At 52.6% G+C, this 26,618-nt stretch overlaps 1 protein-coding gene across 2 annotated transcripts; it reads left to right on the top strand.

Annotated features, from left to right (window-relative positions):
- Nucleotides 1-3,382: 3,382 nt before the first annotated feature.
- Nucleotides 3,383-4,191, top strand: LOC119846246 (protein phosphatase 1 regulatory subunit 14A-like). Of its 2 annotated transcripts, XM_043500350.1 has the most exons (2): nt 3,383-3,729; nt 3,763-4,191. In XM_043500350.1, exons 1-2 carry the CDS (start codon nt 3,442-3,444, stop codon nt 3,853-3,855), a joined length of 381 nt encoding a protein of 126 aa, XP_043356285.1. In that variant the 5' UTR covers nt 3,383-3,441; the 3' UTR covers nt 3,856-4,191. The 2 variants fall into 2 exon arrangements, with proteins under 2 accessions (XP_043356285.1, XP_038235570.1); XM_038379642.2 differs by having other exon boundaries at nt 3,395-4,191.
- The last annotated feature ends 22,427 nt before the right edge of the window (nt 4,192-26,618 follow it).

Genomic DNA, 26,618 nt, shown 5'->3' on the forward strand with positions numbered 1-26,618 from the left:
ACCCAAACTTCCCAGTGAGGGCTTGGGTCTGGACAAGGACCCCGCCCCTCATTTGGGCTGGCCTCCATTCGAATGGGCCAGAGAAGGCTACTGTGTGTGGAGGTGTCAACACCTTACGCAACAGAGCTGCTCCCGGGGTGGGTCTGTAAGTCACCTTTGCTAATGCTATTGCAGGGCAGAGGCAGGGAGCCCTGGGATGGATGGTTCTGTAGAACCACAAGTCAGACCTGAGCGGGCCTTGCTTTTCCAAGACATGCCAAACTTTGATCGACGGTCCAGATACACGAGAAATGGCAGCTTATTCCTAATACTACTATTCTGAACACCTCTATCACCTTCATCCCAGCGGAGTGTTTCACACCCATTAATAGGTGGTGGGTCTTCATCATTATTAAGGCCACTTTCCAAACGGGGAAACCGAGGCAGAGAGGGGAGCACATCCTGCCCAAGATCACACAGTGAGTCAGGAATAGAATAATAGAAATCCCAGAAATGCAGGGCTAGAAGGGACCTTGAGAAGTCATCTAGTCCAGCCCCTTGCTCTGAGGCAAGGCCAAGGAAACCTAGACCAGCCTTGGCAGGGGTTTGTTCAACCTGGTCTTAAAAGCCACCAATGACAGGGATTTCACACCCTCCCTTGGAAGCCTGTCCCAGAGCGTAACTATCCTGATGGTTAGACATTTTTTCCTAATATCTAACCTGAATCTTCCTTGCTGCAGATTAAGCCCATCACTTCTTGTCCTTCCTTCAGTGGACAAGGAGAACAACTGATCCCCATCCTCTTTATAACAGCCCTTAACATATCTGAAGACTGTTACCAGACTTCTGTTCTCAGGACTAAACATGCCCAGGGTTTGTAACCTTTCTTCATACATCAGGTTTTCTAAACCTTTTTGCATTTTTGTTGCGCTCCTCTGGACTCTCTCCAATTTGTCCCCATCTTTCCTAAAGTGTGGTGCCCCAAACTGAACACAGTTCTCTAGCTGAGCCTTTTTCATAAATTCATCACACTCAATTGACTCTCATTGGATTTGTGATCCACTATTGCCCCCAGATCCTTTTCAGCCTAGCCGCTTATTCCCCATTGTCTAGCTGGGCATTCGATTTTTCCTCCCCAGGTGAAGGACTTTACTTGTTATGCCTGAATTTCACCTTGTCGATTTCAGACCAATTCTCTGATTTGCCAGGGTCAGATTTGAATTCTCATCCTGGTTTCTTTAAAGTGCTTGCGACCCCTCCCGGTCTGGTGTCCTCTGCAAATGTTATAAGCATAGAGCTTAGGAGTCCTGATTCCCCGTCCTGTGTTCTTCAACACCATGTTCTTCTCCTGGGCCTGAGCCAAAGGCTTTTGGAGCCCATGGGATTCTCTCCCTGTGCGAGGCAAGTGTACATAAGAAGGTGCTGGATAGAATGGAGTGGCTGAGATCATTAGGCAGGCCAGGATTTGGTATCCAGGTAAATACAAACCCTGGCTGTACCATCACCTCTGTGCCTCTCAGGTGTAACAAATGCTGTCGCCCCTCCTGGACAGCCTGCCCGTAACCCAGCTCAGAAAGACCACATCAGCCGTCGCCTCTTGTCACCGACTCTTCTGCCGAACCTTCCCCACTGAGCGTCACTGCTCCGTGCTCTGCTGGAACTGAGGCATACGAACCAGGGATAAAGGGGAGCAGTAGAATGGGCTGGAGAGGCTGGGCCAGGAGCACCCAAGTTTTGCAACCCAGGGGGCCTACACGGCCACCCTGCCAGCACCCTTCCCCCCTGCCCCCGCCGCATGGCTACATTTAGATTAGGAAATGGAAGCATCCAATAGAAAAGGCACTGGACTGGGACTCAGGCGACTTGGGTCCTATTCCCCGCTCTGCCATGGGCCTGCTGGGTGACTCGGGGAAAGTCACTTCCCTGCTCTGTGCCTCAGTTTCCCCTCCCACCCTTTATCTTGTAAACTTGTTGGGGAGGGGCCAATATTCACAGAGATGGGCCCAAGTTGCAACACTCAGATCCTGCAGGAGAAGTCCCATGTCCATAGTTTTCTGGGGGTGGGAGGAAGGGAAGGGGAGCAGTTGGATTGGGGGTGGGGTCATTGCAGACCCATCTCTCCCTGCGGTTTGCTCCCTGCATTGCTATCCCTACACTGGGCCCACAGATGTCAAAGGGAGCATTTCCAGTGGCTTCAGTGAGGCCAGGCCTTGGTCCCTGGCCCCGGCTTTGCACTTACAAGAAGGAAGCTTCAGGGCATGTGTGAGACCTCTGCACCCCTGCGTCCTAGGCCTGACCTGCAGCATTTCAGTAACAGAGAGGGTGGGAGGGGTGCCAAGGGGGAGGGGGAAGATAGCGATGACTCAGTCTGGGGAGTGCCTGATCCCCTCCGTTGTCCGCCTGGACAGGTGAGGGGGCAGCCGTCCAGCACCCGGCTTGCAACAAGTTTAACACATTCAGAGCTAATGCACAAGCCTCTTCTCACAACTCAAGAGCCCCCAGCACTATTCTTGAGAACCGCAATTCGAGACTGTTCCATTATGTACCGAGGTGATTCCCTGCAAAGCAGTGGGGAGGGGTACGGGGCGCGGCATGCTGCATTTTGCAGGAATGGGAGGTATGAGGTGCGGCATGCTGCATTTTGCAGGAGTGGGGGGTACAGGGCGCGGCATGCTGTATTTTGCAGGAGGGGAGGGGTACGGGGCGCAGCATGCTGCATTTTGCGGGAGGGGAGGGGTACGGGGCACGGCATACTGTATTTTGAAGGAGGGGAGGGGTACGGGGCATGGCATGCTGCATTTTGCAGGAGTGGGGGATACAGGGCGTGACATGCTGCATTTTGCAGGAGGGGAGGGTACGGGGCACGGCATGCGGTATTTTGCAGGAGGGGAGGGGTACGGGGCGCGGCATGCTGCATTTTGCAGGAGGGGAGGGGTACGGGGCGCGGCATGCGGTATTTTGCAGGAGGGGAGCGGTACGGGGCGCGGCATGCTGCATTTTGCAGAAGTGGGGGGTATGGGGTGTGGCGTGCTGCATTTTGCAGGAGGGGAGGGGTATGGGCCGCGGCATGCTGCATTTTGCAGGAGTGGGTGGGTATGGGGTGCAGCATGCTGCATTTTGCAGGAGGGGAAGGGTACAGGGCGCGGCATGCTGCATTTTGCAGGAGTGGGGGCATAGGGCGCAGCATGTTTTATTTTGCAGGAGGGGATTTTTGGCCCACCCTGTATCTCATCCCCAATGTCTAAGTGTGACAGATAACCCAGCCTTTCCTCTCCTACCTCCAGGCGGAAATAGCAGGAGCCCAGTACAGGGGCCGGAATAATTAACCAGAGAGCAGTGAAAGGATTTAGGGCCCAGAGCTGTTTAACCATGACCTGCAGCCTCCCAGTGACCTATCGAACCCGCTGGGATTTCTGAGGATGCTGAGCGGGCTTGCGGCTCCCGTGGCGGCGCTGGGCAGGGATGGCTGTGAACCGGGTGGGCAGGTGGCTGCGACGGGGGTCCCCGGTGTGCTCTCCGGGGAGACCCCGAGTGCAGCCGGCCCGCAGCCCTGGGATCCAGAAGCGCCAAGCCCGGGTGATGGTGAAGTACGGCCGGCGGGAGCTGCAGCGGCGGCTGGACCCCGAGAAATGGATCGACGGGCGCCTGGAGGAGCTGTACCGGGGCCGGGAGGCAGAGATGCCGGATGAAGTGAACATTGACGAACTCCTGGAGCTGGACGCAGACGAGGCACGAGCCGCGCAGCTGCAGGGCATCCTGAAGTCGTGTCACAACAACACGCAGGCCTTCGTGCAGGAGCTGCTCCTCAAGCTGCGGGGGCTCCAGAAGCAGCAAGCCCTGCGGCGGCCCAGCCCGGAGCGCCAGGAGCGAGCGTGACCCCTGCCCAGGGAAGGGTCCCCTGCGGCCCTTGGCAGCAGCAGCTTCCTCCAGACGAATGGGACCAGCGAGGCCCTGCAAATCCAGCCTGGGGCCGGGGGGTTGCTTGGCGGAGCCTCCTGACGCAACAGCTTGTGCCCCTGCAGCTGGGGGTGCCACAGGCCTGGCTGTGCACAGAGCCCAGACGCGTCCCCCCCCAAAGCCCCCTGGACAGTCTTCCCCTGGCCCCGGCCTATGACTGGCCCCTGTGTAAATCTCTGACGCGCTGAATGCTTGGGGCTCAATGGGTGCCTTTTGGTCTGTAATAAAGCCTTGCTCTGGCGCGCTCAAAAAAAATAAAATAAAAAAAAAATTACAATCTGTTGGTGGGAGGGGCCCGAAATGGGTGGATTGTATCAGCCACTCTTTCCAGCAGGGCTGCTTGCTCCAATCTGGCCTGCACAATGACATGACCCTCAGTCATGGCAGGATTGATTCGAGCTGTCAGATCCCTTCCCCCTGGTGATGGGGGGGAGTCTTTGCCAGGACGAGGGCATGCTGTGATTGTAGTCGCCACTGAATCTGCATTTAGACGGATGGAGCAGCAAGACACACCAGTTATGTCAGCCACCACGCCCAGGTCATTCATCACTGAAGGCGTTAAAAGATGCGTAATTGCAAGGGAGTTTGGCATCATAGTAGGAGTAAGAGACTGGGAGTGAGGACTCTGGGGTTCCGGTCCCAGCTCTGAGAAGGGAGTACGGTCTAGTGGTTCGAGCCTGGCAATGACTCTGCCACTGACATGCGGTGTGACCTTGGGCAAGTCACTTTGCCCCCTTATGCCTGGGGGGGGGTCGAAGCTCATAAGCAGAGCTACCCTCTGTTCAAATGCTCAGGGAAACTAACAAGGCCCATGGGCAACAGTTCCTGGTTCACGGCTGCCCGAAGAAAATCTGAACCTTTGTGACTTCTCCTTATCTGGGCTGTGCAGGGGGGAAGTTGGCAGGGTGGATTCCATTGAGGAAGGTAAACAGAGAACAGGTGGGAAGACATGGTCTGTTCATAGAATCATAGAATATCAGGGTTGGAAGGTACCTCAGGAGATCATCTAGTCCAACCCCCTGCTCAAAGCAGGACCAATCCCCAATTTTTGCCCCAAATGGCCCCCTCAGGGATTGAACTCACAACCCTGGGTTTAGCAAGCTAATGCTCAAACCACTGAGCTATCCCTCCCCCCTGAGCTCAGTTCAAAACACCCATTCACCCTTGCCAAGGGGCCAAGCTGAGTTTGCACAGCCAGCAGCGGCTTATCTGTCCTAAGATGCCTTCCCCCGGCACAGGGATTCTCAAACTGGGGGTCGCAACTCCTCAGGGGGTCACGAGGTTGTTAGGTGGGGGTCACGAGTATATGCATGAAACAGAGCAACTGCTATGAAATATATCATTTAAATCTAGTATTTTAGAAAATTACACACACCTTTCCATCGCAATCTCGTGTATTTACTGCAAAAAGTATTGTCAACGGATAACGTTTGCGAGCGCTGTTCCCGAACAAAATATATATTTGGATTAGCACCACTTTAAGGAAATTGGAGTCTGGGGATTGTCTATCTTGTGTGCAGGTTTGTTGTCGAGACTAAAATGATGAGACTGAGACAACATGAGAGGGCTTGATTGTTCAGCAGCTGACGAGGAGCGTTAAACCGTGGACCAATCAGAACACGGAGATTGACCAAAAAAAAAAAAAAAGAAGTAATTTTGTAATTTAACAAGCAGACACCCAGGCAGGAGTGGCGCTGGCTGGGGGGGGCCTTGCGAGGGCTATAGGACCCCCAAAATTTGCTTTAGCCACCCACCGTAGCCACCCCTCCCAGAGCAAATGTCAAACGAGATGCAGTGCTAAGGATGGCATGGTCTCACATGACCACCCTTACTTCTGCAGTTCTGCGCTACTTGCTGCAGCGGCACTGCCTTCGAAACTAGGATCCAGCCAGCAGCCGCCGGCTGTCTGGCCACCCAGCTCTGAAGGCAGCACCTGCTTCTAGCAGCAGTGCAGAAGTAAGGGTGGCAATGGGGTTCTCGTAGGTCTGCTGTGAAAAGTGATAGTGGCGTTTCTTCCCAGTATTAAACAGCAACTCTTTAAAAAAAAAACACCAAAAACTTTTCTGCTTATGACAATAATTCAACAAAAATGTGTTTTAGTCTTAAGTGAAAAGTGGTGAGAAAAGGTCAATTCATTTTGAACAATAGAAATATAAATTGAACATTTAAAAATAGTGCTAAATAAAAATGGGGGTGTTTTTAATTTAGAAGGGGGGGGTTGCACTCGGAGGCTTGCTGTGTGAAAGGGGTCACCAGTCCAAAAAGTTCGAGAACCACTGCCCTAGAGAGACCGCTCCATCAGCATCAGCCACACTCAGCCCTGCCGGCTCCCATCTCCCCCTCAGACATCCGAACCTACCGGGGCCGACCCCCCTGCTGCATGGCCCCAGCAGCAGAAAGACCAGGGTTGAAGTAGGGGCAGCTGCATCCTCTGCCTGCATTTGCCAGCAGATTCCCTCCAGCAAGCCCTGACCTTACCCCCTTCCTCTGTCTGTAAAGTGTGGGGTGTGAGGACGGGGCATGGTCACAGGTCTCTGCAGGGCTCCTTTGCAGCCCCCAAGAGGTTCGGTTTCCAGGGAGCTTCTGCTCCAAGGTTAATTCCTTCTGCTTGCCACAGGGACTCCTAATATCCCTGCCCGAGCCTGGGGGAACAGAGGCCTTTATCTGTGGGGTTACCTCTCTGGTACTTTCCGAGCGTGAGAGCGCCCGGGCATGGCACCTGCTCCTGGTGGGGCAGTCTCTGCTGATCAGGAAGAGCTGTGCCGGTGCACAGGGCACCGTGTGAACACAAACGGAGCCAAGAGAGAGACAGACCAGCCAGGGCGCTAAACCGGGACCCCCACGTTTAGCATAGTACATCTGAGAGCATGGAGGGGCCTGACCTATATACTGAGGCCCGACTTTGTCAGATCCTGGATTCAATTGCCGGCCCGCCTCTGCGTGTGCGCGTGCTAACATAACACCAGCCTACGCCGAGCCCAGAACCAGCACTACCGGCCAGCCAACACACAATTAATGAATGACACAGCAGGGGAACCTGGCCTAGTGATCTAAGCGCCGGGCAGGGAGATGGGAACTCCAGGTTCCAATCCCAGCTCCGGCACTGGCTTACTGGGCAGGGCAGATTGCTGCCTGGTGCCTCGGTTTCCTCTTTGAGCCTCTCCCGGCTCAGCTTAATCAGCTAGCACCTGCGTGATGCTTTGATGATGCCCCACGCAAAAGGCGATTGTAAAACACCCGGTGTGCTCAGCTCTCGCGGGTGCCTGCAGCAGGGAGAGGCGAGTGCTAATGAAATAGGAACTCCCTGGAGACACCCTGCCGAGCCCGATTAAGGCAGGCAGCTTTATGGTCTCTTTCTGAATAATAGCGATTCACAACAAACCCTCCCAAGCACTAGCGTGAGTAACCCTGTTAGGAAAGCTGGGTGGGGAGGGGGTGGAGTCCTGGCCTAGGTTGTACACAGCCAAACAATCCGCACAGAGGCAGCGGGCATAACTTAAGTTCATTCATTGTTAGCCTCCACTCAGGCAGGAAAAGAGAAGAAATTTTTGGGGAAACTATTATTTTTTCCTCCCCTTGTTTTTTTAAAAACAATACACTGGCAGATTTAGGGTTAATGCAAGTGGAGAGGTATTAGCGTCTGGTGGCACAAGTGTCTGTTCTGGCACAGAGCTCTGCCCGGGCAGCTTGCAATGAGCCCTGCCCGCTCCCCCCACACCCTGCCCTGCAGCTGTATAGCAAGGTGCTGCTGTCCTTATTTGCAACACCACTGCCCTTCTGGTCCTGCTCCCTCCCACGGCTCTGGCAGGGAACCTCAGCCCAGACTTTCCCATCCCCGTCCTGGCCCCCTCGCCTCCGGCGATGCACCCTCAACATGACGTACCATCAGCTCCGTCCTGATGCAGATTTGAACTCATCCTTGAAGTCAGACTCACCACCATCCCTAGTGTGGGTATGTCCGTACCATCCCTGTGCTACAGATGGGGAAACGGAGGCACGGTCTGGGGGACAGGGCCGCGATCTGAGGCTGGGTGTGGGGAGACGGGATCCTGCTACGCCGTAGGTGGGTTTTGTGCTGTGAGCTAATGGAGAGCTCAGAGGGTGAAATTCACCATGGCACAGAGGGGACCAGAATAAAAGGCCTGTGGTAGGGTTGCACGGGGGTGGCAGGAGGAGTTGACCATGGAGGGGGTTCTCTGTATGCCCTGAGCACATCACCCTGCCACAGATGGAAACAAGGATCCATGTTTATCCTGATCCGCCAGCCCCTGTGCTCCCAGTGCAGAGACTGTAACCACCAGCAGGGGAAGGGTGGGCCTTGTGCCCTGGGATGGGGATTTTGCCCTGGAAGCCCAGTTCCTGAGATTTGAAGAGGATGAAGTCAGTTTCACTCACAGGCCCTGGAGCTCCGGGTTCGACTAACAGCAAGAGGGACTGTGTCTGCGATGCCATGAATAGCAATTGACGCAAAAGCCTCCCACTAGACCCGAGTCTCTACAGCGTCCAGTTATCTCTCCCCTCCGAGCCCAAGTACTGCTCCATCCCTTCCAATGCATGCAGGGGAATCCTTTCCCTCCCCTCTCTGCCCGTCCAGTGATGCTGGGAGCCGGGGTGCTGCTGGGAGAGCTCGAGAGTGGGGTTATGGGAGGAGAGAGTCATGCCAACGAGTTTTCTGCCTTCTGTTGAGCTGCAGAATTTGTTAGCTAGATGGGGGAAGGAGCAGAGGGGTGAGCGGGAGGACGTGTCTCTGAGGCTGTCAGCTGCCAGCCCTGTGGTAGGAGCCCAGCTGTTCAGAGATGGAGGATTGCTGATTGTGCTCCACTTGAGAGCTGGTGCTTCCAGCCTGAGCGCTTGGCAGTGATTTTGATGATCCCTTTTGTGCCAGTCGGTGTGGACCGAGTGTTGCACAGCCACATTCAACCCCCATCAGAGTCAATGGTGGTTTGGGCCTGATCCTGATCCCCAGGACTGCAGTAGGTACTGGAGGGGCTTAGCACCGCTCATGATCAGCATCCCCTTGGCGTAGCTCCATTCCTGTTGTAGGCGATCACCCCCCCAGGGGTGGGAGGGAGGGGTTCATCCTGGAAGGTGTAAAGTCCCTTTATGGAGAATTGCAGGGTGCTGAATCTCTGAGCACCTTACACCCTGCAGACTCCACCCAGGTGATCTGTGCCAGAGATTTTGCTAAAGAGTCAGATCTCGTCTACACCACCAAGGCAGCTTATGTCGACCTAACTACAAAAGTGTCTACACTGACATTTCACTCCCACTGATGTAACAGCCCTGTTACGCCGACTTAATAACTCCACCTCCATGAACAGCATTGATTCAGGGCCGACGTAGTTAGATCGATGCAGCGTCGGCGTAGACACTGCGCTACTTACTCTGACTTTCTGGAGCCGTCCCACAAGGCCCCACGCGGACAGTGCAATCGGTGCCAGTGCTCCTGGGGAGGACATGCACTGCCTACACAAAGAGCAATGCACAGACACGCACAAGCGGTGCAATTACAGCAGCGGCTGCATGTTGGGTTGGGTCAATTTTGTAGCACAGACGTGGCCTCAGATGTGCATGGAGAGGGGAGCGCGAGTCCTTCTGGGTTCTATCCCCAGCTCCAGGAGTGGAGTGATGAGCTGGGAAGCTGTCTAGTAGCTAGAGCAGGGGATTGTGAGCCAGGACGCCTGGGTTCTATACTCAGCTGCTGCACTGCCTTGCTGGGCAAATTCTGCACAGAGAACACACCCCTTGCCAGCAATGGATAGCGGCTGTCTGAAGAACGAACATGTGCCACAAAGCGTTAAGAAACCAGAGTCATATGGGAACAGAGAACCTGCTCCCGTTGAAGTCAATGGCAAAATTCCAGTGGTCTTTACCCAGAGCAGGAATGGGCTTAGAACTACTGATGTTAGGAGAGGAGGCTATTAACTTCTCTGGAGGTTAGAGAGACATCTTGGTTGCCAAGCACAATGGGAAAGAAAACCCTCTTTCTGTCCTCTTGAAGCCTTCTTAAGGACACTGCCTTACTGGAGAAGAACATTTAACTGCTTGGCTGAAGAGGGAAACAGAAAACGTAGGAATTGCAAGAGTGGTTCTGTAAGATTATTGTCACCTGGGCTTCTGGGGCAAATGTGCTCAGTTTACAAGCTGCCAAACCTACAAACTCACTGTGAGATCTGAGAGGCCGGATGGATTCTTTCCTTCCTGGGCATCACAATGCCACTCGCCCCTAAGGAAACATGCTCACCAGGACAAACCAGGCCCTCAGTGACGCCTGTGCCATCCCTCTGCCTTTGCGACCCTGCTTCTGTCAGTGGCTCTGCACAGGTGTGGAGTGGAATTCACTTCCCCTCCCTGAAGGGCTCGGTAGGGCTGAAAAGCGTGAAAGGTTGGGGGCTGCAGATCTGAGTGAGCAAACGGAAGAGACGCGGAGGAAATGCATTCCAGGAGCAGTGGGGCCATTTCTGCCTTGTTATTTTTTCAGAGTAGCACTGGCTGGCTCGGCGAGACGCACACGGGGCTGGATGCCTGCGTGGAGGGCAAGGAGTGCACCACTCGGACGTGCTGTTCTTTAGACCGGTCAGGGCACCAGCAGCCTCATCATTAGTGAATTGAATCAGCAGAGGCAATGGGCTTCGCCCGCCCTGCCAGCTGAGACTGAGTCAGAGTGCAGCTGACTCAAGAGCAAAGGGCTGCTACACCCCTCCCCTCCAGCCTTTACAAACCTGCTGCTCCTCCTCGCTTCTAAGCCTGCATTTGGCCTCTCCAGTCAAGGGAAGCCAAGTCCTGGGATCGGCCTGGACATCACGTTCAGCCATCCACCCATATGGTGGGGGGTGGGAGGAGGGTTCTGAGACACTGATGTTCATTTAGAAATATACGGGCCAGATCTTCAGCTGCTGTTAATCAGCACAGCTCCCTTTCCATCACTTGGGTTACGGGGCTCTCCACCAGCTGAGAATCTGGCCCTGCGTGGGGTATAGTAATGGGCCAGCCCTCACAGAGTTTGGCTCTCACCCGGAGCTGCTGACATTTCATAAGCAATCATTCCTTTGAAAATACGACTGCATTTAACCCTGAGTCGCCAACCGGCTTTGGACCATTGCAATAATTTCATAAACTAAATGCATAGAAACAATCATCTGATAAAAGCCTCCCTCCTTAACAGCGTGTGGAAAAGGCCAATTAGAAGGGGAATGCTAGGGCCCAATCCAGCTCCCATTGAACTCAGCGCAAAGACGCCCCACTACTAGAAACAGAGAGATCAGGGTGGCTCTGAAGGAACCTGGCTATTTACCAGCAACCCCTGTAATCCAATCCCTCACACACCCATCCACCCTGCCCCGCTAATGCAGGAGCACCTGGACTTTTCTGTTCTCAGGATGAGATGGCACAAACCAGCATGTGAGGGCAGGTGGAAAAGCAGCTGCATTACAACATTTGTGCCTAGCTGGTTATGTGCACTGAGCATCTCTTGGGAAAAGTAATTATATGTATTGATTAGTTCTTCTAGGAGCACAGGAACTGCCAGATGAGACCAATAGTCCAGCGAGCTCTGTATCCTGTCTCTGGCAATGGGCTAAGCCGGATGCTTCACAGGAAGACATAAAACCTGCACGATGCCCCCAGTTGTGCAATAGTATCCCATGAAGAGGGGGCATTTCTTTCTGGCCCCCACATTTCTGAACACCATATGCCCTGAAGCATGAGCATTGAGTGCCCTGGTAAATCCATCCTAGCTAGTGTAAGTGTGGATGCTATTCTCATTCATCTCTTATCTTTTTTTTGAATCTCACAAGCTATTTGCTTCAGTAATATCCTGAGGCAGGAAGTTCCATGGGTTATTATTAACTTTTTTTTTTAAGTGATTTACTCATCTTTGTAATTAGATATCATGATTACAATCTCTCTAATATCACACTGGAGTTTGTTAGAACTAACTGCATCCCTGTGACATAGATTTGCCCAGACATGTATATTATTACCCCTGTGTACAAACATCTTCTCAATATTTTACTGGAGGGGGTCCCAGGTGGTCTCTAAGAACTTGCTGATCAGCAGGGTTATTACGAGAGGTTTGTATGGGAAAAAGCTTGAGAGAGGTGCAAAGTGTTGAATTCTAGATTTCAAAACCTGAGAAAGTGAAACTTGTGTCCTGAGGCAAGGCAGGTCTCAGGGCTAACACAATGGGCACGGAGAACTGTGGACATCTCTGTAGCCAGCCCCAGCCCTGTGTTTACGGTCTGGACTCGGTGGAGACTTGGTCAGTCCTCAAGTCAAAAGAACCCCAAGATAAGTCTCTGAATAGGGGACCTCCTGGGCTAAGAGATAATAGAAACTGTACAAGAGATGAAGAAAGAGCATATGTTGTTATCCATTCTGGAGGAGATACTCCACCAGTGGGAGTGTCTCATGCAAGGTGGAGCCCAGCCTGGGCAATAAGCTCTAACCATTGGGTAAGAAATACCTTATTAGACAGCAAAGAAACTTGTTAACAAGTCTAGGCTATCGCCTGCATTCTGTGTTTTTCTTTTACTTGTAACCTGATGTTTCCAAGCCCTTCTACTTGCTTTTATTTGAATCTCTATCTCCAGCTCTGTTAAATAAATAACAATTGTTGAACTGGGGTGCCAGGCTTCCATTGAGGCCGCGGATCGGTGTCCAAAAGACAAGGGCCTGGGCACTCAAATGTGACAACCTGGGGTGTGTAAATTGCTAGCTAGGAAAAAGAGCGGGCCTTGCAGAGCAGAGCACTTGTGTTGCCAGCAGCCGGTGGCTGGGGAGAGTTTCCTGGGGTGGGCAAAGACTTGGCTCCCTCCCGCTGTGAACAGATGGTAGCGATTCACCCTGGGAAAACGGCCGTTGACCCTGAAAAGTGCCCCCATCACCTGGCAGCCACTGCACTGAATTCCATCTGGCATGGAATTGCCCCATTACCTACTTTAGCTAAACCATTCCAGAGCTCCTCAATCCTCTGCATGGACCTAAAGAACTGGTCAGAAGACATTTTTGCCACCTTGTTCTTCATCTCCATTCCAGGCTTTTAATTAATATATCAAACAACACTGGTCCAAAATCTGATTCCGAGAGCACCAGTCTAGCCTCGTCCTTTTCATGATCACACCTAGTCCTATTTATCAGCCAGCTTTCAGGGTCGATCTTCAACTGGAGAATATCAGCATTGCTCAGCCACTGGAAACTCGTATGACACCATTGACTGCAGTGGATCAATGCTGATTTACAACCAGCTGAGGAGCTGGCCCTTCATCTTTACCTCTCGCACTGTATTTGCCACATGTCTTTAGCAGCCTCCTGCCTGGGGACTTCATACAAAGCCTTTAGAAAAGACAAGTGAATGATACCGACCTGTTGTTCTTTCTCTACTATTGAACCTGAAAAGGTTCTGGCACTAGGGGGAGCCCATATTGTGTCATGACTGTGCCACAAAGGATAAGAATTTCAAAGGAAAAAGAGGAATTTTCAGGGTTCGGGGGAAGGGTGTTTTCTTAGTCCAGACCTAGTGCTGGATTCTGGAAAAGCCACATGTAGTCAGACCTCATTTATTGGTGAGTTTTTGCTGCTTCAACGAAAAAGCTGGAAAAAGAATGTTGAGGTATTTCTTTATGAGCCCTGTAACTGGATATGCCAATTTACCAGCACAAAAGAGATAATATTACTTATCACTTCAATAGTGCTTTTCATAGGAGGATCAACCCTGGACAAGCATCATTTGTCCCCATTTCACAGAGGATAAACCGAGGCATGGCAGTGGGCCACTTGATGATTAAGTGGGAGAGCCAGGGACAGAACCCAGCTCTGCTTAAGCCAGTGCACCGTGCACTGGGGCAGGCCTTGCTCTGATGAGTTCATGTCTCTCACACAGATGTGGTACATGGGCGGCCACTCCAAGTGCAAGAAGGGATGGAAACAACGTGTGAGGAGAGCAGCTGAAGTGGGTATAAGGAAGTATCTGGGATGCAGATGCTAGGGACTTGGGGGGGGTCACAGTTCCAAAGGATTCAAAATAGGCAACGAAATCTCAATCCCCACAAGACACATATCCCTCTCCGGTGAATTAGCCTCATTTCCTACTAGGGGGAAACTGAGGCACAGAGCGGGGCCGATGACGAAGAGTCAGAGCTGGGATGATTCAGAGAGTACAAACTTCAAAGAAGGGTAGCGACGTGATCTAGTCAGACCTACATCCAGTTGAGAATCAGAACTCCCTGTTCTCAAACTTCTAGACCATGTTTTGGCCTCTGTCCCCTCTCAACAAACATCCCTGACGCCCCCGGTTCTGCAAAGCATCTCAGGACACACATAAGTCACATGGACTTTGGGTATTGAGCATGTGTTCAGGTGCCTTGCTGAATCAAGTCCCAAGTGCAGCCAGAAAACCTTGTGGAGAAGGTTGGGTTTTATGCCTCCTTTGAAATAAACTAATTAAGCACTTAAGATCTCTGACTCAGACTGGGCAGCAGACCTGGAAGCTAGTAAAATGCTGTTAATAGTGCAGTAGGCCAGCTAATCCTAAACCCACAAACGGTGACGGTCATCAACGAGATGCACCAGCTGCCCGTGGGATGTCACAATCCAGACATGATAGACGGGCAGGACTGAGGGAGGGAAGAGATGGCTTCATCATAACACCACCAAACTACAAACTGCAATTCACACACGTTTAAGGTCCACAGTCACAGTGGGGAAGCAGGAGGGATGCCTAACTTAAGCATGCTCTTTTCCCCTGTCATTTAGAAATACCTAGAATTAGCAGAAACAAACAAATCCCAATATTCAGCATTGTTCCAGCCCTGCAGGATCTGGCCCTAAATTCCTTTCAATGATGCTGTGCCTATTTACTCCAATAGGGAATTTGGCCCAAGACCATCTATTCCCTGCCATATAGCACCTGGCTATATTGATGCTGGAATCACTGGGTGAAGCGATCAGGAGACCTGGGTTCTGCGCCTGAATCTGCCACTTATTCATTAAGCGGGCTTAGGTAAGTCACTGCCCCTTCTATGCCTCAGTTTCCCCCACCTGTGAAACAGAGAGAATGATCCTTGTCCAATGTTTTGTGGGCCTATGTTATGCAGGATGATCACAGTGATCCCTTCCGTAATGTAACTCCATTTGGGAATTAGGTGTTTATATATCTTTGAGGATCCGGGCCTGAGACCCCTTGATTTACATGTCTCAGTGCATAGAGTTAAATGCTGCAAAGGTACAGAGAGGGAAAGCCCTCCACCCTTGCAACTTTTCCCTATTCGGTTGATGCCTTCCTTTGGTGTGTTCTTCCTCGGTTTGTGGTGGCAGCAACTGGGAGTCATTTTTTTCAGGAAGAAAGTACAGGAGGATTTGTGGCACCTTAGAGACTAACAAATTTATTTGAATATAAGCTTTCGTGAGCTACAGCTCACTTCATTGGATGCGTTCGGGCAATCTTAAAGTCCCGAGGGTTTGTTTTGTTTTCCAGTTTGCTCTGCAAACCCATCCAGTAGCTAAAGCACCAGCCTGCAAGTCAGGAGATCTGGGTTCTGTTCCTGGCTCCCCTACTAACCTGCTGTGAGTTTGGCCTAGTTCCTCAAAAAGTATTTAGGCTCAAACCCTCACGGAGGATCTGGGCCTTCTGTCTCTTCTCCGACCGTTCATGTGTCTAACCTTAGATTGTAAACATTTTGGGGCATTGTCTTACACGTGCGGCACCCAGCACGATGGACCCTGATCTCAGCTGAACTTCTGGGTGCTACTGTCATATAAATAACATGTAGCAATAATAAATCCAGAGCTGTGCTGACACTGGCTGCTGTTGAAACATACGGGGTGGGGGTGGGGCGGAGATTTACAGCTGCCTGGGGGGCCCCGATCCTGAATGGCGCTGGCTCAGCCTAAGAGCTGGGGGCACCTCTCAGGATCAGGCCCTTAAAGATTGCCAGGGCTGTAGTTTTTTTTGCTTGTGTTTACTGTGTCAGAAAGAGAAGCTGTAAATTCCCCCCTGGTTTAATTGAAAGCCGGTGCTGTGGGTTTGGCTTAATCCGCCCTCCTCCTCCTCCATTAGATAACGTCTCGCTGAAACCACGCTCTGCAAGCTCACAGCATTCCAATCTGCTGATCCCAAGTGGCAGCCGGCTGGGGCACTGCCGCGTGAGCGACTCGTGTGCTGATGGGGCAGATACAATAGACGGTGTGGATTCCCACAGGCATGCCCACCCCAGTGACGCTCCGGCCCTGCTTCCAGCCTCTCCCCAGGCATATTGCAAATTGCAAGATGCTGGCCCTATAGTATGCTGGAGGATTGCGGGCGGAGGGGGCTGACCCAAGCATGAAACATGACTTGTGTCTGGAAAGCAGGACCATCCCCGCCATGAGTGATGAGCAATCAGGGCTATTGCTGCTTTGGAATTGAATAGAAACAGTGATGCAATTGGAGAGCAGGAGAAAGAGGCTAGGATCCTGCCAGGGGGCATATGGTTACAAGTATCTCATCTTGGTGCTCAGTGTGGGCTCCCGGGCAGGTGTCAGATGAGAGGATGGGGGGGGAAGAATCGAGGGCTAAAAACAGAGCAGGGGTGGGGATGGCCCAGGCACAAGTGAGGCTATGGCCTACCGGTGACGAGATGAGGAATGTGAAAATGATGAAAAGTGGCACCCGGGGGGCTCTGAGTTTGCTGGCTCTTAATGATTCCTGGATTGAATGTGATCAGAGAAAGAGGTTTCTTGTCTCCCGCCACCTTCCCAGCCCTGCAGTAGCCCTGGGATCTGAGAGCCACGCTGGGATCTCTCCTTTAACACCAGCAGTACGGGCTTTGCAGCATCAATGAGGCCCGGAGGGATACCCGTTCAGAATTTGGTGCCCTCAATGGGTTGGCTCAGGAGGGACCCACTGGAATGCAATAAACCCGTGTTTCTCAGTTGGTGGGTTGTGAACCCCCATGGATGGAAGGGGGGCCCCAAAAGGGAAGCCGCTGGGGCACGCGGTGTTGAAAAGTTTATCGCAATCTAAATAGGGCTGGCCAGACTCCCGAATTCCCATGCCACGGACAAGTGCAAAATTTCCAAACCAAAATTTCACTCTGCCTGCGACCAGAGCCTTGCATGTCCAGATTTCCCAAGGAGTGGGAATTCTGAAAACTCGTTCTGAAAAAGAAATAAAACCCACATTTCATGGTGAGTTTTTTGAAATGAAATTGGCGGGGGCGGGTAGTGGGGGAAAAGGGGTGTTTCCAGGATCTTTGCCACCGGGCTGGGAGCCCTACCTCAAGCCAGGACTGCTTGATATTTCCAGGCAGCCCGGCTCCCTGTTACAGAGCAGGGAGCCTAGAATCCATAGCAGCCCTGGTTCCAGTATTCTCTACCAAGCTCTCCGACTACACCCCACTCAATTATCTAGGCTTAACTTTGGGGTCATCGAGCCTTTTTTTTTTTAAAAAAAAACCCCTACTTTTATAGTAAATGGCGAGGGGTCATGAACATTTTGACTTGGAATAAGGGGGCATCCAAGGGCAAACGTTGCAAAACACGTCAGGAAAGAATCTGTGGCTGCTGCCCAAGAAGGAAAAGGCTTTAGCTCACTCTCCCCTAGCTGGCTCTGCAGGCTAACAGGATTGAAAACCAGGAAAAGTCTTGGTCACTCAGCAGATCTGTCTCTGTTGAATGCTCAGGACACAGATCCATTGGGTAAGAAAGCACCACCCAGCCCACACGCGTCCCATAGTACCGTGGACCTACGTCTCAGAGCTCTTTCACAGTGTAATCTTGATGGAGGGTTTCCTGTAGCTGGTGGACGTATCTGCTTTTGAACAGCAGCGTAATCTTGAAAAGCAAAACAAGAACAACAACATCATCATCATAGACCAGCAGGCAGGGCTCATACTGAGCAGATCCTATTTGCGTGAATCTGGGCCTCCAGCAATACTAGATTCACTACTCATTTGTTGCCCAGTCCAGGTGGGGACGGGAACTCAAACATTCAGACGGTTGCACGGTCACTGACTGCAGAGTGAGGGCCTTGGCAGACAGGACCACAGGGCAAAAAGGAGCTGATGGTTGGCATGATGGCTATGAGGCTGTTGGGGGAAACTTGAAGCTCTAAACAGCAGCGTTGACACTCTTAAAGCTTGCCAGAGTTAGAGGTTCAAATCCCAGCCCTGGGGACTTGGACTGTCATCCTTCTGAAGTACACAGTAGATAACTTATCATGGAGTTCACATGTATGGGTGAGAGAAAGAGGTGGGACCTGTAGTGAATTAACATCTACAGATAACAGGTGGTTAGGACAGTCTCCATGGTGAAATGCCAACTAGCTGATCATTATTATGGTAGGACCTAGAGACCCCAGCTGAGATCAGGGCCCTATTGTGCTATGTCCTGTACACAAAGTAAGATACAATCTCTCCCCGAAGAGCTTACTATCTAATGAGACAAGCCAGATAAAGGAGGGAGAGGAAACTGAGGCACAGAGAAACATCATGGAAGTGACTTGCCCATGATCACCCAGAAAACCGATGGCAGAGCCAGGAATAGAAGCCAGGGCTCCTGACTCCTCATCCAGGCCCTTATCCAGTAGATCACATTACATTCCCCCCCGCCCCCAGGTGTTGTAATGGACACAGGAAAGCCCCTTATTATTTTGTAACTTGATTGTACCTCTTTTGAAAGCGGCTTTCTTCAAAAAAAGGGAGATTTTTTTTAAAACAGTGATTGACGAGGCTGACAAGAGTTCTCAGGGTAGGAGGGAAGAGGTGAGAGCTTGGGGTTAAAAAGGAAAGCTGATCATTTAAAAAATGAGGAAACGTGGTAAACACGGAACTCTAAACAGAGAAAGAGAAATTAACACACACAAAAAGCTTCTGGGGAAGAAGGTTACTATGGCGATATATAGCAACAACACCCAGCTCTTATCTAGGGCTTTTTGTCCATGGATCTCAAGCATTTAACAGTACCATTACCCTCATTTACAGGAAGGGAAACTGAGGCATGGATTTTCAAAAGAGCTCAGGGCCTGATTTTCAAGCACTCAGCACCCACAATTGAGGGTGGATTTTCCTAGGGTTCCAGCACTCAGCAAGCAGAGTACCCAGAAAATGCAGTGACTCCTGGAGACCCCATGAATGACTGAGACCTGGGCTCCATGCCCTGAAGCGCTCACAATGCCAATGGGGGTACGGGGAAAACGGCGGCGCAAAGTGACATTCCCGAGGTCACACGGGAAGCCAGTGGCAGAACCAAGACTAGAATGCAGCCCTTGAGTCCCAGTGTAGGACCCTATCCACTGGACCATGCTGCCTCTTCTACGTATTCAGGAAACCTCTAGCTCTCTTTGGAGAGAAGGACGGAGCAGAATTTAGGAAGAAATACAGAGGGGAGTGGCATGCTCGGGGGGCCGGACAGCTCCTTCTTGTTCCTCTTTTCTTTTCTTCGAAATAAAGAAAGGAAGAGGTGGAAACTGACAGGTAGAAAGGATTAGAGATTAATTTCTTGCGAAGTCTGGTGAGTCAGGGCTTCTCCTGCAAAGCAGCGAGCAATCCTGAACGGGCAGACCGCCTTCTACTCCCTCTGCAGGCAGTGGGAGCCCTGGGTGCACACACTGCAGGATCTGGCCCTAAGCCAGCTGGGATTCAAGGCAGAGCTTGGCTTGAGCTACAGGCGCTCAGGTTAGGGCACAGCGTCCGGGTACCAGGTCCTGGTGCCTTCTTCCCACCCCAGACCCTGCCCAGGCTCGGTCTCTGCTCTTCCTGCGCTTGTCTCACCTGCCAGCGTGGCTCCTGGGCTGTGAATTTGGTAACTGCCTCCCTAGAGCTGCGAGGTGAAGCCCCATCACAGAGAGCTCGCCTGCTCCCATTTCACTGCGACAAAGCTCTGCTGTTGACCTCCAGAGAGTGCTCCCTGATCTGCACTGGTGTGAGCAGGAGCTGGGTCTGCTCCCTTCACTTATCCAGAGCCCCCTTTGCCCCATGCCAGGAGGAGCCGTCTCTAGCCCAGGCCCCTCTGCCCCACACTGGCAGGGGCTGTCTCCATCCCCAGGGACCCTTCTCTCTGACTTAGAGTGGCTGCCCCATTCTGCACTGTACTGACAGCTAATAGACCCCAGATCCGGTAGCAGGATTGAGGCACCATGGGCAGCTCATGCCATGTTCGCCAATAACAGGACTTCCTGGCCCGGGGCTAGCACAGATTCAGGCTGGGGCATGCGGCCAGCGCTGCCCAAGCCTTGCTCTGCTAAAACCATCTTCTAAGCCACCTCTCCCGCCAGCCTCCTTTGTACAGCCCTGAGGATCTTCCCGCCACCCCAGCCCCGGCTCTGCTGTGTGTTCTCTCACACCGGGGGGGGGGGGTACCAATGCCAGGCGGAGGATCCTGGCCTCCAGCGCTCCGGGGAAGTTTGTTTTGAGAGGGGAGTTCAGGGAGAGTGTGAGGAGCTGGGGCGATTGTTAACAGGATTTGCTGCGCCCGGGACTGCCGCCTGCAGTCTCTGACCTGACAGGAATGTTGTGACTCAGAAGGAAAGCATGTCGGCCTCCAGGAATCTCTGACCAGCCCCTTACGGGGCATCGCCTCCCAGTCTCACTGCTGGGGAGCGAAAGGCCTGGCAGATAGAAAGAGGGGAGGAAGCAAACCCCTGCCTCCCCCCCCTGCTCTCCCCAATGATGGCAGCTCATCAAGATGGCAGAAGCTTGTGGCTATGCACCCGCTGCAGGGATTCGCTTCAGAAACCCACCCACGCCCATGCAGGTCACAAGCAAAAAGTTGAAAACCCAAGCAGAGACTGCTAGGCCGAGCTGGGCAAAATCGGAGCTCTCTTTGAAAATTTAAGGCCCCCAAACTGCAGAGGGCCCCTCCCCCACGCAGAATAGTGCAACGAAGAAGAAAATCAGCGGGGAGGAGATCAGATTGTTATAGAGGTGCTCATCACCGCAGCGTCTGGGTGTCAACAAGGATTTGTCAGGGTGTCAGGGATTTCTCGGTTCACTGGGAAAAAAGAAATATCGGGAGAAACCATCGAATTGAAAATGATTTTTCTGGACATTCGGTGAATCAAAAAGTAAACGTGGTTTCAAATGAAAAATGTTTTGTTTTAAGCGTAAACCTTTAAAAAAACCTTTTAAGGTGAAAAAAATAAAATTCAAGGAAAACGTCAAATAAAAAGTGGCTTTGAATCGAAAGGTTTTGGTTTTTTGTTCGGTTTTTCCCCGACTGAAACAATCCTGTGAAACTGACACAAATTTGTCAAATCTGCATTTTATTTTTTTTTTTTGGATGAAAAAGGGTTTTGGTTGAAAAAATTTCACCCAGCTGTGTGTCCTCTCCGCTGCCCCTGAGGCCATCGGGCTACAGTTTTAAATTGGTTTCCTTCCCCCCCCCTTCCTCCCATTCTGCTGCTCCTCTCTTCGTGACTTCAATTTTCCCTCCTTCTCCTCTTCTGCTGTGTTGGGTTGTGGTTGGGGGGAAGCCCACTGAAAGAGGCAAGTTTTCTGCTTTGGTCTGAAGGCCCTGGGATTTGGGCTCCCTCTTATCTCTGCTGGTAACAAGTCCCAGATCCGAGAAGGCCCTGAGAGAGATTACTATTGAGGGACGGTGGTTGTACAGAAGACTGGTGGTGCTCTTGGCCATAACACGGGCTGGTTCCATGGAGGGTCCTGGAGATTGAATCCAAGGCTGGTGAGATGGCCTGGCCTGGCATTGCATGGGGCACCTGTGCAGACCTAGCTGAAGCTTTAACGCCTGCCTGTAGTGACTGACGACAGTCCAGCTGAAGGCAACAAAGGCCTGCATCGCTGTGGCCATGTCTGTGTTTGATCAGATATGGGGCATTGATGGAGGATGGTGTTTTTAAATGGCCATTGTCACCGGTGCCTATCCGGTAGCTGCAAGGATTGTCTGGGGCCAGGCCCCACCACTGGAGGGTGAACAGTTGCCTGGTCTACGAAGTGTTTCCCTCTTCTTGTCAACATCACACCCGGGTTCAGCACCAACCGGCTACCTTTCCTCCAGGTGCTGACCCCAGCCAGGAAGAGGGGGAACTGGGGGATGGTGCTCTTGGCAGAGGAAAAGGAGATGGAGAGCAGTCTCGTAGTTTTCCCCCAGTGGCTTCGGTAGTCCTTAAAGAGGATGTAGGAGGCAAGCAGTGGTGAGCACTCTGGAGGAAGGGGGACAGCTCTCCGACACCACTCTCCCTCTGAGACGAAGGACTGGAGCCTTTTCTGAGCTTTCCCTGCTTTGTCTGAGGCAAGACAGGCGAATCCAGTGGTCATGCCTGAGACATGCAGAACAGGTGTGCATGCCCTCCGCACCTCTACGGACAGGAGGAGCTCATCCATCAATGTGATCAGCACACTCTCTGCCTAGATATTGGCCGTGGATGGGTGCGTTTGGAGACAGCTCTTCACTAGTCTCTCAGGGATCACGCCCCAAAGCAAACAGCATGGCACTGGATTGACCGTTGACAAGGTCTCCTGGGTCCAGAGCTGATTTCTTGAGACCAGCCTGAGCTATGGCCCTCTTTACGGCAGCTGGGAGGCGCCTCTCTCCAAAGGTGGTGTTGGCAAAGCCAGGCTCGTATATTCTGCTGGATCTCTTTTGCTAGCCACAGCGAGCATGGGGCTGAGCCCAGGTGGCACGGGGACCACTTGGAGTTCTTTCAGAATTGCTAGAGTGGCTTGCTCCATGGACCTGCCAAATGCTGTCAAGGGGGGAGATGAGAATGGTGGCTCATGATACAGAGAGGTGAAGTGACTTCCCCAAGGTCATCACCATGGTTCAGATCTCTACCACCTTCTCTTCCTTTTGTTATGATATTTTCTGGGAGGGCTCTCTCTCCCCCCCCTCACACCGTTCTGCTCTTTCCATGAGGAAAGACCAACAGCATGTTGCTGGGCCACTCTTCTGTCTCCAGCTATCCGCAGGGAGGGCAGCTTTGGCTGTAAAAGGAGTCTTGTGATGTGCCCTACTGGGGCTCATGCTGGTGGCACGATGGGACCCAGTCTTGTGACTAGGCATTGATGAAACATGCTGGTTTTGATGGCTGTCATTAGCTGTCTCTCTAGTAGCCACGGGGAGTCCCTGGGAGGATGGTGAGTTCCATAGCGCGAGGCCCGCTCCCAGGGCGTTCCACTCTGGGCTCAGTGAGCTGCAGCATCCCCCGCTCCTCCCCAGAGCAGTGGTCACTGTAGGAAGGGGGACTCCAGCCCCCACTCAGGGGATCCTCCCTAGCTCCTAGCGGAGGGGCTGACAGGCTCGATGACAAGTTCCTCAGGAGAAAGGCAAAGCTTCCCAAGGACCATGGGCTTCCCCTTGAGTCACACAAGCCTCAGTTGGGGGCACAGCAGGGGAGAACAGTAGGTAAATGGGGAGCATGAGACAAAGGAACAGGTCACCTTCAGGGCCCACCATCCATGTTTGCCTTTACTCCACGTTTGGGAGTTCTGGTATAAACCCAATTACAACTCAGCTGGATTCTAGTGTCCCAGTTTGCCTCTCCCAATCCCCCTTCGGGGGCCCTTCTGCTAGGGGAAATATGGCCCAGGGTTCCACCCTTGCCATGCTGGTGGCCCAAACCATCTCAGAAACCACTTTGGTTGGCACAGTCTTTAAAGTCAATGTAAACACAGGGGGAAAACACAGAAGGGGTCTCATCCAGGCCCAAGGATACAAGGTTAAAGGTCACTCAGTTGTCCCTTTCCCACATGTGCAGGATACAACAAGGGGAAGGAGGTTTCTCTTGTGATGAAAGCACTGGGCTGGGACTCTGGAGATGTGGGTTCAATCCTGGCTCTGCCACAGACTGCCTGTGTGACCTTGAGCAAGTCACTTAGTCGCTCTGTGCCTCAGTTTCCCCAAACGGGGATAATCATTCTTCTCATCACTCACCCTATGTCTCTTGCCTTCAGACTAGAAGCCCAATGAGGGGCGCTGAGGCCTCTAGGTGCAGCTGGAAGAGAAGAGTCAATTGTCTCTGACTCAAGGCAGCAGGGTGGGGGCAAGAGAGAGACAAGAGCTCGTGGGAGGGACACTGTTCATCCTTGCGATGACTTGGCATCCGGGGACCATGTTGATGGGGTTGCTAGGGCAACGGGGTTGTGCTAGAGATGGGTAAGGGCAGGAAGCCAAGCGCTGGTGACCTCCTCTCTCCCTGCGTGTCATAGCCAGGACAGCGCGGCTGGAGGTTAAAACAACAGCAGGCGTTTGTCTGGGTGTGAGTCAGTGTTGTGTGTGGAGGGAAAATGGAGGAAGAGATGAGTGTGCCTGGCTGGTCACCGCCTCTCCAGCTGCTCCTCTTCTCCACGTGTGGGGGCTGGATGAGGCATCCCTCGCTGGCACTTCCCTGCTGGAATGGCTCCCTGCTGGCCGAGCACCAGCCCTCCCCTGCTCCGGAGACGCCAGCTGCCCCCCCCAGCTTCACTTGAGCCATGCTTCAGGGAAGCACAGTGACGGCACTAAGAGTTACACGCTTCCCTGGATCGGGGCCTTGGACAGACCCCGGCAAGGCCTTGTGAGCTCTGGGGTATATCAGACTTAAGCCGGTCAGGGCAGGGACCCTTGAACATTGCAGCAATCTCACACCATCAGCAACCCTGCCTGGGCAATCAGAATTTACTGAATCTGAGTTGATTTTACCCTGTGTCGGGGCTTTTGGTAGTGAGAAAGGAGAGGCCCCCGGGAAGGAGGGGGGAAGAGGCCCCTGGTGGGGAGTGGGTCATTGGTGACAGCTCACGAAAGCTTATGCTCAAATAAATGTGTTGGTCTCTAAGGTGCCACAAGTACTCCTTTTCTTTTTTGCGAATACAGACTAACACGGCTGCTACTCTGAAACCTAGGGCTCCATGTTAACTTCATTGGACCTTCAAACCCTTCTCTTGCAGAAACACCAAATGTGGGAGAAGGGCATCCAGGATGCTTGCCTGCACCTGTTACTATTTTACTTATACGCTGCAGAGCTAGAGGACTGGCTACATCTTGAGTTGGTCCCGTAGGCCAGTACTGTAACGCTTTGCCCATCAAGAGCTCCTTCCAGCCAAGAACTCAAAGCTCTTTACAAGCATTCATGATTTTTGTCTTTTACAGATGAAGGAAACGGAGGCCCGGAGACACAATCCCAAGCCACCCACTGAGAGAGTGGCAGGAATAGGCTCCTGGTGTAGGCCTGGGGGTGGGGATCTGTGTCTAGACGTGGATTCTATTGGCAGCTCTGCCGCTGACGGGTCCAAAGAGTTTCCACGCTCGGTGCCTCCGCTTCCTGGGGAAAAGGCAACGAACTCACTGCTGAGACCATCGGTCCTGGGAGTTAACACGGAAATGAAGCTACCCTTTGTTACACGTGATACCGTAGCAGCTGGAGACCCCCCACTCAGACCAGGGCCCTACTGCTCTAGGGGTTGTACAGACCCACAGTTCCCGCTGGAAGAGCTCACAGGCTATGGAGGAGGAGTGGGAGAGAGAAAGGGTTAGGATCCCCATTATACAGATAGGGAAAATGAGGGCCATAGGAATTGCTAAACTGGATCAGACCCCAGGGCCACCTAGCCCAATATCCTGCCTCCACCAGCAGCCAGCTCCAGAGGAAAGTGCAAGAACCCCACAGGAGGCAGATGTGGGTTACTGCCACGTGAAGTGTCTCCTACTAAAACCGGGGCCTAATCTGCACACAAGCTTTCTCTGCTTTGGTGAAACCCGTGTGGACGCTCCCCTTTCGGTTTAGCGTCAGCCTGACCCCAATTGACTGACGCTAACGGAAATAAGCCTGAATGGTTTTAAGCTGAACCAAGTGAGTTCTCACGGCCTCCGTGAGCAGTTTGGAAATCACAGCCGTAGTTAAAACAGTGCAACTCGGCAAGCCTGGAGCAATTAAGTGACTTTCTAAGATCACCCAGCAAGTCTGTAGCAGAGCTAGGAACTGAACCCAGGAGTCCAAGTGTTAGGCCTTGGGCACCCACCCATCCATCCCCTCCTCCCCATTTCTAAAGTGAGGCTAACATTAGCCATCCCACTGCTGCTAGCCTAGCTGCACTGGCACTGGCACGTGTTTTGCTCCTTGAGATTTGCCCTAGTCTGTCCTACGGCTTCCCCTTCATGTGTAGCATGCACTGAGCTCCACACCCCCACGTTTCCACATGCACTGACCACACGAGTCCATTCCCCCCCCCCGCTGCCCCCGACCCCCTCACTTCCATCACACAGCTCCTCCACCCTCTGTCCCCCAGGGAAGGGGTTGCGAGGGCCATTTCCCCAGAACGGCAGGGCGCTCTCAGCTTTATCAGCTCTCTGCAGCTTCGTGCGCCACGCTGGAGAGGAGAGAAAGGTTTTTCCCAGTGGCGTCTTATCGGGCTGCGGAGCCATGGCCGCTGCTTTGTTTCAGCTTGTGTTCCAATTACAGATGGAAATGACATTCGAGGGAACAATTGCTAATTCTCAGAAGATTATCAGAGCCCCACACACTGTTCAGAGGGTGGGACAGGGGTGGAAGGGAGAGTCCAGGCCTCTTGCTCTGTGTTGGGCAAAGGCCCTGACATAGCAGGGATGCTGGCTGCATCTCCTCCACCACTTGCCAGGGGATGCTTGGCGAGGAGGCAATGGCCCCATTTCAAGCTGCTGCCCCTTACCCAGCCACAAGAAGGTGAAGTCGTTCGCCCAAGGAGAAATGGGTGGATGGGCCCAGCTAGCTGCTCCCTACCCCCCCATGAAATATCACT

The sequence above is a fragment of the Dermochelys coriacea genome, chromosome 21 (genome assembly GCF_009764565.3).
Source record: "Dermochelys coriacea isolate rDerCor1 chromosome 21, rDerCor1.pri.v4, whole genome shotgun sequence".
Classification (NCBI taxonomy): domain Eukaryota; kingdom Metazoa; phylum Chordata; order Testudines; family Dermochelyidae; genus Dermochelys; species Dermochelys coriacea.